Source organism: Sorex araneus, chromosome 4 (genome assembly GCF_027595985.1).
Source record: "Sorex araneus isolate mSorAra2 chromosome 4, mSorAra2.pri, whole genome shotgun sequence".
In the NCBI taxonomy this organism is placed as follows: Eukaryota; Metazoa; Chordata; class Mammalia; order Eulipotyphla; family Soricidae; genus Sorex; species Sorex araneus.
In genome coordinates, this window is record NC_073305.1 from 170,011,522 (window position 1) to 170,024,011 (window position 12,490).

General features: G+C 39.4%; 1 protein-coding gene across 1 annotated transcript in view; it reads left to right on the forward strand.

Moving 5' to 3' along the window:
• The window catches only part of PEX3 (peroxisomal biogenesis factor 3), a 42,184-nt gene extending 32,552 nt beyond the window's left edge, over positions 1–9,632 (forward strand). The window contains exons 11-12 of the mRNA XM_055137231.1: positions 5,552–5,648; positions 8,837–9,632. Coding sequence (XP_054993206.1) covers positions 5,552–5,648; positions 8,837–8,920 — 181 coding nt within the window. The 3' untranslated portion in view covers positions 8,921–9,632. The remainder of the gene's footprint in view (positions 1–5,551; positions 5,649–8,836) is intronic.
• The last annotated feature ends 2,858 nt before the right edge of the window (positions 9,633–12,490 follow it).

Here is a 12,490-nt window from a genome sequence, read left to right on the forward strand (position 1 = left end):
CCTTTTGTTCTCTCTTTCTGATTAGGTGTTGTGGTTTAGACTAGAGACTGAACACAATGGCCACTCAACACCTTTATTGCAAACCACAACACCTAATCAGAAAGAGAGAGCATGTTATTGATTTACTGTATTATCTTAACTTGAACACACCTTGTTCTTGTTAGACTTAACACTCTTTAAGGAAATCTGTTTTGAAGTATTTTTATATTAAACTCAAAAGATAAGTTCTAAATCATTGTAAACCGTAAATTCATGATTGGCAGAACAGCAGTGATTATGCAATAAGTTTGTGGTGTATCCAGTTGATTTCTTAAATATACTGGGCAGAAGATTATTAATTTTTGAGCGGCTTTATTGTACCGCCTCCAAAATTTTTCTAATTAATGTTAACAATTTAGAATGCTTAGACATGAAGCTTATTTTTCTGAAGCAATTTAAATATCTTAAAATTTTTTGACAATTTTTAAAGTTATACAAAAAATCCTTTATCATTTTAATCCTCCTCTCTAAGTCAGTGACTGTTTTATGCCTTTTCATATTTGATTAGACGACATTCAATAGGTATTTTCTGACCTCTTTTCTCTTTCATATCAATAATAACTTCTCACTACACTAATAGCCAGAACATTCCAGATATTTCTACTGTGATTCCTATTGCTTATTATTTCCTGGAGCTAGCAATCGCAGTAAGTCAAGGAAAAAAACTGTTTAACTATTGACAAAAGGACAAAAATATCATTAATCATGTGTAATAGTGAACAATCAGGAACTCTCAAGATAGAAAAATCCCTTTTAGGTGATGAAATGAACAGAAACTTTTCCAAAGAAGAAATCCAAATGGCTGAGAGGCACATGAGAAAATGTTCAGCATCACTAATCATCAGGGAGATGCAGATCAAAACAACAATGAGATATCATCTCACACCACAGAGACTGGCCCACATCCCAAAAAATAAAAGCAACCGGTGTTGGCGTGGATGTGGGAAGAAAGGGACTCTCCTTCACTGCTGGTGGGAATGCTGACTGGTTCAGCCCTTTTGGAAAACAATATGGATTCTCAAAAAAGTTAGAAATTGAGCTCCCATTTGACCCAGCAGTACCACTCCTGGGAATATATCCCAGAGAGGCAAAAAGGTATAGTAGAGATGACATCTGCATTTCCATGTTCATTGCTGCTCTGTTTATAATAGCCACAATATGGAAAAAACCAGAGTGCCCGAAAACAGATGATTGGCTAAAGAAACTCTGGTATATTTACACAATGGAATACTTTGTAGCTGTCAGAAAAGATGAAGTCATGAAATTTGCATATAAGTGGATCAACATGGAAAGTATCATGCTGAGTGAAATGAGTCAGAAAGAAAGAGACAGATATAGAAAGATCGCACTCATATGTGGCATATAAAGTAGCTGAGAGGTACAAGCTTACAATGTTATGATTCCTGGCAGACATTTCTCTGGACTTAGTTACTAAAATACTAAAATACAGAAATCCAAAACCTCTTCATTCTCAGCAATGGAAAACAAATTACCAAATGCTTTCTTTTCAGCAGATCGACTTTAGGGGGGAGAAACTCCAAATCAATAATAGTGAATTTTTTGTTGAAATATTGAATGTAATCAAAGTAAAGTGAAAATAAAGTGAAATTTACCAGTTACACATGCAGGGTGGGGGGCTGGGGAGGTGGGGGTAAGGGGGGAGGTATACCGTGATACTTGGTGGTGGAATATGTGCACTGGTGAAGGGATGGGTGTTTGAGCATTGTATAACTGAGACTTAAACCTGAAAGCTTTGTAACTTTCCACATGGTGATTCAATAAAAGAATTAAAAAAAAAAAGAAAAATCCCTTTTATAGATATTTATAAAATGTATGTGCAAATTATATAAATTATAAATAGGCATATATGTGTATACTAATACAAGTATAATAAATATTTTAAAATCTAAAGCTTTTCTATCACCAGCTTATAGCCTATTATAACATACAATGGATAAAGATAGGACCTAAAAGTAAAACTATACTACCTTAAAGTATGACTGTAGGTATAAAAATCTTAAGAAAAATTAAGGCAAATGAAATTCATAAATATATCTAAACAGTAATAGCAATCAGCATTTCCTGATCCTGTGTGCTATTACTTTTCAGTAGATTATCTCACTGATTCTTAAAATAACACTAGGAAGTAATGCTAGTGTTTTCCTCCTTTCACAACTTTGTTTCCCTTAGGAAATGGGAAAATTAAATGTCTCTGAAATCTAAGCTACTTAGCAAGTTACTTTGCTTCTTACTAAGTAGCAAATCTAGATGTTTAATTTCTCTCACATATCAAAACCTGGGCTGGAGCAATAGCACAGCAGGTAAGGCATTTGCCGTATACTCAGCTGACCCAGGTTTGATTCCTCCGCCCCTCTCGGAGAGCCCAGCTAAGCTACCGAGAGTATCTCACCCGCACAGCCCAGCCTGGAAGGCTACCTGTGGCATATTCGATATGCCCAAAACAGTAACAACAAGTCTCACAATGGAGATGTTACTGGTGCCCGCTCGAGCAAATCGGTGAGCTACAGGATGACAGTGATACAGTGATACAGTGATCAAAACCTGGGATTTTGTTGTTGTTCTCCAATGTGGTGACTCAGATTTATTGTCAGGAGAGTGAAAACATTAAGAGAGCTATAACAGCAATCCATAACATTAATAAGTTAATAGGACAAAAAACATCATCTTAAGTGTTCTAAGAGGCATTCGGTAAAACTGAAACTTAATATTGATAAGGTCTTTTCTGGAAATAAAAAATAATTTCAATATAACAAAAAGTGGTTAGAAACCAAAACAACTATACTTAACTATAAAACACTAGAACTGATTCCTGTCAGTTAAAAGTATGTAAATTTGATCACTATTGATATTTATTTAGCACTATTAAGTTATTCTAACCAGTAAAGCTAAACTAGAACAGTAGACACTTGGAAGTGATATTTGAGACTGCGGAGGAACTGGGTAGAAAAGGAAGTGCTGGTAATAATGCCCAGGTGTCCTGCATATGCAGCCAGGTAGATAGTAGTATGCTTAAAAATGTAGAAGGAAAAAATGTTTACATTATTGGTAATTAAAAGAGGAAAGTAGACTTACCATTTTCAGTTCCAGATATACAGATTAAAGAATGAGATACTTTCCATATCCATCCACTTATACGAAGATTTCATGACTTCATTTTTCTTGGTGGCTGCATAGTATTCCATTGTGTAGATGTACCATAGTTTTTTTATCCGGTCATCTCTTCTCTTGCACTGAGGTTCTTTCCAGATTCTAGCTATTGTGAATTGTGCTGCAATGAACATGAAAGTGCAGATGGCTTTTCTGCACTGTGTTTTGGGGCCCCTGGACTATATTCCCAGAAGTGGTATTGCTCGGTTGTATGGAAGCTCAGTTTCTAGCTTTTAAGGAATGCCTATAGTTTTCCAAAAAGGCTGAATCAGTTGGCATTCCCACTGACAATGAATGAGAGTCCTTCTCTCCCCGCATCCACACCAGCACTGGTTATTCTTGTTCTTTTGAATGTGTGTGGGTCTCTGTGGTGTGAAATGATACCTCACTGTTTGATTTGCATTTCCCTGATGATTAGCAATGTAGAGCATTTCTTCATTCATCTGGTCATTTGTATTTCTTCTTTGAGGAAGTTTTGTTCATTTCTTCTCCCCATTTTTTGATGGGGTTGGATGTTTTGTATTCATAAAGTTCTACCAGTACCTTATTTTTCTGGATAATAACCTCTTATCAGAAAGAGTATTGGTGAGTAATTTTTCTCATTTTGTGGACTATTTTTGTATCTTGGTCTCCATTTCTTTTGACATGCAGAAGGTTCTTAGGGGACATTGGTGGTCCAATGTGGAAGTGTACACTAGTGAAGGAATGGTGATGGAATTGTAGAGATTGTATGACTGGGACCTAATCATGAACAACTTTGTAATTGTGTATCTCATGGAGATTCAATTTAAAATTATATATCACTGTATCACTGTCATCCCTTGATATACTCAAGCGGGCACCAGTAATGTCTCTATTACACTCAGTCCTGAGATTTTAGCAGCTTCTCTTTACTCGTCTTTCCCAACGATTGAAGGCTGTTTCAGGGTCAGTGGAATGAGACCTTTTGTTACTATTTTTGGCATATCGAATACGCCATGATTAGCTTGCCAGGCTCTGCTGTGTGGGCGGAATACTCTCGGTAGCTTGCCGGGCTCGCCGAGAGGTATGTATCTCTGTTACAATATTTGGGATATGAATATGCCATGGGGAGTTTGCCAAGCTCTCCCGTGAGTCTCAGTAGCTTGTCAGGTTCTCAAGTGGGAGAACTAGGCTATTAGATGTCGTGCAGCCGCATTGCGGCCAGGCACATCTGGGAGCTTGGTTTTATAGTATCTTGTTGTTGGCAGTTGATGGGGTTACACGGCGCCAGGGGCAGTTAGTGGGTGTGACTGCCTAGCTACTGGAAAATAGGGGATCTGGTGGAAGAGGCCCAGTTCCTGATCTGAGCAGCTTTGGAGATTTCAGCCTTGGGTCACGCAAACCTAGGCTCCTCTGCCAGTTCCTTCATGGGTGAGGCTCATCCGAACATGTGGAGAGTGGCCTTGAGCATGGCTGTGGCTGGGTTCCGGAGGTCTTCAACTGTCGAGGCTATGCTTGGGGCGGGGAGGGAAATGCAACCCATCCACTCTGAGAGGCCCCGGTGAAGACAGCAGGCGTGGGGACAAGAGACTGTGTTGCTCTCTTCCGGGAGCTTAGTTTTATAGTCTCTGGATGTTGGCTGTTGATGGGATTACACAGCGCCGGGGGCAGTTTGTGGGTGTGACTGCCTATAGATAGATATAGATATAGGTATATAATATATATATGGTTTATATATATAGTTATATATATAATTGTTTATATATTTAAATTGCATATAAAGTAAAAACAACCCCCCCCCCGAAAAAAGAATGAAATAGTATTTGACTTACAAAAATGTATGATGGAACAAGAATTCTCAAACACCACTAGAAAAGCAGAGGATACTTAGAAATAAATATACATTATAAATATTAAAAATGTTCATACCATTCAGCTCAGCAATTCCATATTAGTACAAGGAGTTTTTTTTTAATTAGGTACAATTTTAAATGCTAAACTCTAGCAAGCTGCTGAGTACTGTCAGAGAGAAAAGATGGACTACTGTGTAATCATATAAAAGCAAACAGATGTTGGAAGAACTTGAATAAGATTGAAATGCTTATATAAATGAAGGTGCAAGACAGTATTGCTCACGGGAGCTAATTTTTTTATGTTAAATGCACAAGAAAATTATGCATAAAAGTTTCCAGAAGAGGCTAGCCTTGACATTAATGACAGCTGTTATTTCTTGGTGGTAGAATTGTATGTGGTTTTCATTTTCTTCCCAATACATTTCTACAAGTATTCTTCAGTGATTAGTTATTACTCTTGTAATTCAATAGCTAATTCTTCTAAGTTAACTTCAGAAAAGAGTAATCATTGTGATGATTTTTTTTTTCAGTCTTTCCAGTGTCAGCCTACCTTTAGCTAAGATAATCCCGATAGTAAATGGACAGATCCATTCTGTTTGCAGTGAAACGCCGAGTCATTTTGTTCAGGTAAGAGGAGAACTAGGGGCTCTTCCTAAAAACAATTTGGATTTACGTTTGTATTTGTCTGACATAAAATTACTTTTCTCAGGCCAGAGAGTTGGCTTTGCGTGCGAAGGCCCTGGGTTTCCATCCCCTGCCGCACGGGTCCCCTGACCACACAGCCAGCCTCATCAGTAGCCCCTGGTTCCTGCTGAGTGTGGCACCCCCGGCAACAACAACACAAATACCATTCTTTGCTAAGTTCCTTGTTCTAAAGGAAAACAGAGATACCCTGTGGGAGTAAACGTAGATTATGCACAAATAGGAAGATTTTAGTCTCACAGCCTGTCCGACCTGCATTTATTAGCCCAGCTGTAGTCTAGCGATCAGTTGGTTTGCAGTGTTGGTGCTTCATGTTAAACTGTCCTGGTGACAACAGTGGGGGCCTTCAGACAGATTAATGACAGTTCTTCTGATATTGAGGAAAACTGAAAAATGTTTGTGGGGAAGGAAACATTTTAGTAGTTTAAAACAAAAGCTGTATTAACTGTTTATATCTATCCGTCTCACTGAAGCTATAGACAGTTATTTTAATTATTCACCAGACTGCCTACAACTCCAGTCTCTCTTTCAGTTTGGCTTTGGTTTGGGGGGAGCCCACACCCAGAGCTCTTCAGGCTGCTTCCAGCTCTGTGCTCAGGTATTGCTCCCAGTGGTGCTAAAGGGACCACGTGGTGCCAAGGATTGAACCAGGTTTTGCTGCATGCAGGGCCAGCACCTTGACCCTGTACACTCTCTCTCTCTGCATCTTTTGTTTTTTCTTGTGGCCACTCCCAGATATTTGACTGGGGGTGCTCCTGATAGTCTCAGGAGAGCGTGAGGTGCTGCAGCTTGAACCCCGGCCCCCCACATGTGAAGCGTTCACTCAGCCGGTTGAGCTCTCTCTTGGCCCCATCATTGTAAATGAAAGCATTTTAGCAATCTCTGGTTCAACAGAAATTGAATTGGGTAGAACTGTTACTTAAAAGGAAATTTCAGAGTTCACATTTTTTTTAATTAGAAAATTACTTGTAATATCCGGCCACCCCTCCCCCTCTCTCTCACACACCACACACACACACACAGACACACACACAGAGGCAGCTATAGCAGTAACATGCAAGAAAGAGGCCATAGTGTTTAATGTAAAGATGGTATCTTCTGGTGCTGTTGGCACTCAGATTACAGTATCTTTGCACAGAATGGACTTTCTGCTCGGGAATAGCAGTGAGGCCACGGGTTGTACTTCTTCCCTTTCTCTAAACCGTCAGTAACTCAAGTGCTTGTTTCCCTCATTGCTCTCTTCAGTCTTCCCCGTCATGAGAATTAGATATCCGTACTGTGAAAGAAAGAGTGATCTGACTTCCTTTCATTTTTCATTTGAAAATTGACTGGATTTTTGGTTGGGGGGGGACCACACCAGTAGTTTTCAGAGACTTCTACTGACTGTGGAATATAAAGTAACAGAGTGGGAGAGTAACACCCAAGAGGAGTAGAGATAAGGAACAGGCGATCTGCTCCACAGCTGCCCCACTGACCTCACATGCTGGGGGAAAAGGCAGCTGAGATAGAGAAGGGAACACCAAGTAGAGGATGTTGGGAGGACCCATTTGGGTTGGAAGATGCGAGCTGAAGTGGACCATAGACAGAACATGATGGCCACTCAGTACCTCTATTGCAAACTACAATACCCAAAAGGAGAGAGAACAAAAGGGAATGCCCTGCCTCAGAGGCAGGGTGGGGTAGTGGGGGTTGGGGTGGGGGTGGTGGGAGGGATACTGGGAACATTGGTGGAGGAGAATGGGCACTGGTGGAGGGATGGGTTAACGATCACTGACTGAAATGCAAACATGAAAGCTCATATGTTTGTAACTGTACCTCATGGTGATTCACTAATAAAAATTTTTTGAAAAGAAAAATAGAAAAACAAATGGGCTGACTAGCTGATCAGTATTACCAAGAAATTGTCTTAAAGAAACCATGTTTTTCACAGTAGTTTCTGAAATTAACTTTACGATATAGAGATAATGCTTCTTTGCCCCTGCATTAAATAATATATAATAACAACTGGCTAACTCCCACAACTGTCATATGAAATGTCAGCTTTCATAATGATGGCAGATTCTGGTGAAATTCCAGATTCTACCAAAACTGTTGCAGTTTGCTGCTTACATTTGTGACTGGAGGAAGTGCTGAACTATAAACATTTTTTTAACTCTATTTAATTAGTAACTTTGTTTTATCCTTATCCTCACAAATCCTTAGGAACCTTTGTTGCAATTGATGTGATTGACATGTGTGTTATATACATATGTATGTATATATGTAATATACTACGTGTGTGTATATATATACATATATATATATACTTCAGATCACCGTATTACTGTCATCCCATTGCCCATCAATTTACTCACGGGCACCAGTAACATCTCCATTGTGAGACTTGTTAGTTTTTGACATATTGAATACGCCACAGGTAGCTTGCCAGGCTCTCCAAGAGGGACGGAGGAATCGAACCCAAGTTGGCCATGTAGGAATCGAACCCAAGTTGGCCATGTGCGAGGCAAGAGCCCTACCCGCTGTGCCGATATGACATAATATATGTATTTTGTTTTAGGTTTTTTTGGGGGTTTTTTGAGGGGGGGAATTGCATTTTTGGGTCACACCCATCAATGCTCAGAGTTTAATCTTGGCTCTGCACTCAGGAATTACTCCTGGCAGTGCTTGGGGGACCATTGGGAAGCCAGATTGAACCCGGGTCGGCCGTGTGCAAGGCAAACACCCAACCCACTGTACTATCGCTCTGGCCCCCATGTGTTCTATTTTAGATCTTCTAGAAAACAATAAACCACAACCACATTAATGTCAGCTTCTGGCAAAACTACCTTTAAACTTGTGTCATTATTCAACAGATACTTATCTAGTACTTCCCAAATATGCGAATCCAGTAAAGACTCTTTTGGGTCATCTTTTCACATTTGCGCTTGGTTACTCAGATCCATGATGAAACTTAACAAGCATCTCCTATAGGAAAAATATATTTCTTCTATTGAATGGTTTTCTGCTTTAGCTTGTTACCATAAAACTTCAAGCTAAAGTCATTGTTTGATTGCATACATTAATTCAGATTGCATTTTTTTAATAAACTGGTGTTTTATTGTCATTTTTACTAGGATCTCTTGATGATGGAACAAGTGAAAGACTTTGCTGCTAATGTATATGAAGCTTTTAGCACTCCTCAGCAACTGGAGAAATGATCTTTTTCTTCAAGAAAACTATAATTCACTTAAAAAAAAGTGCTGAATAAATCAACTATATATAGGGTAATGATCATTATGGAAATGCCTAATAAAAATATATTCTTGATCAAAGCATTCATTTCATAATAAAGTAGATTTACTGGCATCTTAAGATTTTTTTTTTAAGTCTTCAATAGAACTTGTTTTTGTGGGCATATTTGAGTTTACACAGTGCAGATATCTGAATTATTAATTTGTTATACCACGGGTAATAGTTTTGAGCTGACTAAAAGCCAATGTAGATACTTTTTTGTATAATATGAAATGCAATGCACTTTGATATTAAAACTGAGGAAAAATGTGTTTGGGAAATGTGTAATACTTGGAATATATTCTATTTAATCATAAAATTCATTGGACCCGTGGTATACAAAAATGAATCAGGCTCTTCTCCAGTTACTCTTCAAAGGAGTAAGTTATTTTTCTCTAACAAACATTGATTACAGACCTTTAATTTTATGTAAGTCAATGAATTTAACAAACCATGATCAGCAATTTTTTTTACTATGATTATCCTTGAAAGTTGATTTAGAGGCTAAAATTGTGTTGATGCTGTTTATTCACAGCTATTATTAATTACAGGGTTTCATTTGTAAATAATATTAATAACTTTGTATTGATTTTGAACACATGACTATCTTATTACAATAAAGTATTTTGGTAAAATATGTTTTGCAGAGTTCATTCTTCACAGCTATTATTTGTTCTTTAACACTTTTGATGTGTTTCAAGGAGCGATTGCTAGTTTTTGGTATTTTGTTTGGGGAAGCCTCACTGGCAGTGCCCAGGGCTTACTCCTGACTGCTCAGGGTCCCTCCTGGTGGGGCTGGAAGGGTTGGGAACGTACAGGGTGACAGGGACTGAACTCAGCTCACTGTGTGCCGGGCAGGTGCCCTACCTGCAGTTCTACCTCTCTGGCCCTCCAAGAGACATTGCTAACTTCAACTAGAAATAGAATCAGTGTTTATTTAACTTGTTTGCTTAAAAAACTAGTATTTTCTTAGGAAGAAGACATCATTCCTATCATTTTTGTACTTAAAAGGTTAATTAATAGCAGAAGTAACAGAATCATTATGTATCATCAAGATCTTAGATTTTTTTTAAATAATATCAGAATATTTCCCCAAACATTTTCTTTTCATCCACCATAATAATAAAAGGGCTGTAGAGATAGTGCAGAGGTTAAGTGCTTCGCTTGCATATGGCTGACGTGGGTTCAATTCCTGGCACCCCACATGGTTCCCTGTGCATCACCAGGGATGGCCCCCAAACTTAAAAATAGGGGGACCAGGGTACAGCGGGTAGAGCATTTTCCTTGCACACAGCCAACCTGGATTCCATCCCAGTATCCCATATGGTCCCCCGAGCTCTAGGAGGGACCCATGAGTGGAGAGCCAGGAGTGAGCCCTGAACGCCATCAGGTGTGCCCCCACAGCTGAAAAATAAAGCTAAGGATTTGGTTTCCAGAATGTTTTCAAATAAACATGACTGCCAGAAGAGATAGCTGAGTGGGCTGTCCGTGCTTGGCCGTGAGAGTCTTGGGTATCACGGGCTCCCAGCACAGCCACGAGAGGCTCAGAACACAGATAATACCAACAAAATCAGACATGAAGATAGAGAGGAGAGTGAGGGCTGCTTTCCAAACTCACACAGGATATAAAATCACACAGATGTCATTTCTAAGGGTATCGGAGAAACTACAGTTTGGGGAATTAGTGAAGCCCGCCAGTTGCTCTAGGTCTACCACTACTTCCAAAGAAAGAGCATCACCATGGTACAGATATCTGTACCAATAGACCATGTACCTCTTCCAGCAGTTCTGTTGTGGGTGTTGCTTTGTTTTTGTTTTTATTGTGAAGCAAGATAGTTTTTATTCAATGAAACCTACTTAGATGTCAAGGAAGAGAAAGAGAGGAAGTACATGTTCAAGAGATTCAAGAGAGAATACGGGCTTCTTCAAACTGGAAAAAGACACAGGTAAAGGGACATAAAGACACATGAAATGCGTGTTCAAGGGAAAACATGGGCTTGAAGAGCAGGCCCACTTCCAGCAGTTTTGACATGTGTGCCTGTGTGTGTGTGTATGTGTGTGTGTGTGTGTTGTATCACTGTTATCCCGTTGTTCGTCGATTTACTCAAGTGGGCACCAGTAACATCTCTATTCCTCCCAGCCCTGAGATTTTAGCAGCCTCTCCTTACTGTCTTTCCCAACCATTGGAGGCTCTTTCAGGGTCAGGAAAACGAGACCTATCGTTACTGTTTTTGGCATATTGAATACACCACAGGTAGCTTGCCAAGCTCTGCCCATGCAAGCAGGATACTCTTGGTAGCTTGCTGTCCAAGAGGTATGTGTACATACATACACACACACACACACACACACATATATATATATATATTACTCTGATTTGTTACTGTCTGAACTCCATCAAATATGATGTGGTAATTATGGAAAATGGGTAGGAAGTGTCTTATAGTGTGTCTGGAAAGCAGCTTTGAACATGGTGGTGGTTGGGTAGTGGAGGTCGGCTGCCGGGGCTGGGTCCCTTGGGGCAGGGAGTATTCTCACCCCCAATCTAGGGCGCCCTGAGTGAAGACAGTGAAAACACCACACACACACACACACACACACACACACACACACACACACACACACACACACACGCACACACGCACGCACGCTCACACACACACACACCACTGTATCACTGTCATCCTGTTGCTCTTCAATTTGCTCGAGCGGGCACCAGTAATGTCTCCACTGTGAGACTTGTTACTGTTTTTGGCATATCGAATATGCCATGGATATCTTGCCAGGCTCTGCCGTGCAGGTGAGATACTCTCGGTAGCTTGCCAGGCTCTCTGAAAGGGACAGAGGAATCAAACCCGGGTTGGCCACGTGCAAGGCAAACACCCTCCCCGCTGTGCTATTGCTCCCCAGTATAGGTGCCCTTTAGGTATTTTTTTGTTTTTCCTGTGCAAACCACATGTAATACATTATGTAATTGTGAATCAGAACTACAAAATATTTATAGACTTTGACAATATTTAGCCCCACTCTCTTACAACACTATATAGATATGTATATATCGCTATAAATCACTATGTGTATATATAGTGTTCTGAGAGACCAATTGTGTATATATGTGTGTGTATATATATATATGAAACATGCATATCACCATATACATATATATATAGTATTCTAAGAGACTGGGGGTAAATATAGAAAAAGACCTGTGAAAATTCCATATCTCTGCTTCACATCTATGTAATGTAATGCCTGTGGCTTGTACAGGAAAAATAATTAGAGAATATACATATATTCCTTAATGCATATTTTACTAATTCTTTCCCAAAAATTAAATTTGGCTTCACAAAATCTTTTCATACTCCTATCAGCTTGAACTCATAATAAAAAAAATTTTTTTAAGTTCAGCTAAATCAGTTTGTTGTCAATGTCTTAGGTTCCAAGGCATAATAAATTGCCACTAATTGAAAGTGGCTTAAAAGAACTGAAATAATACC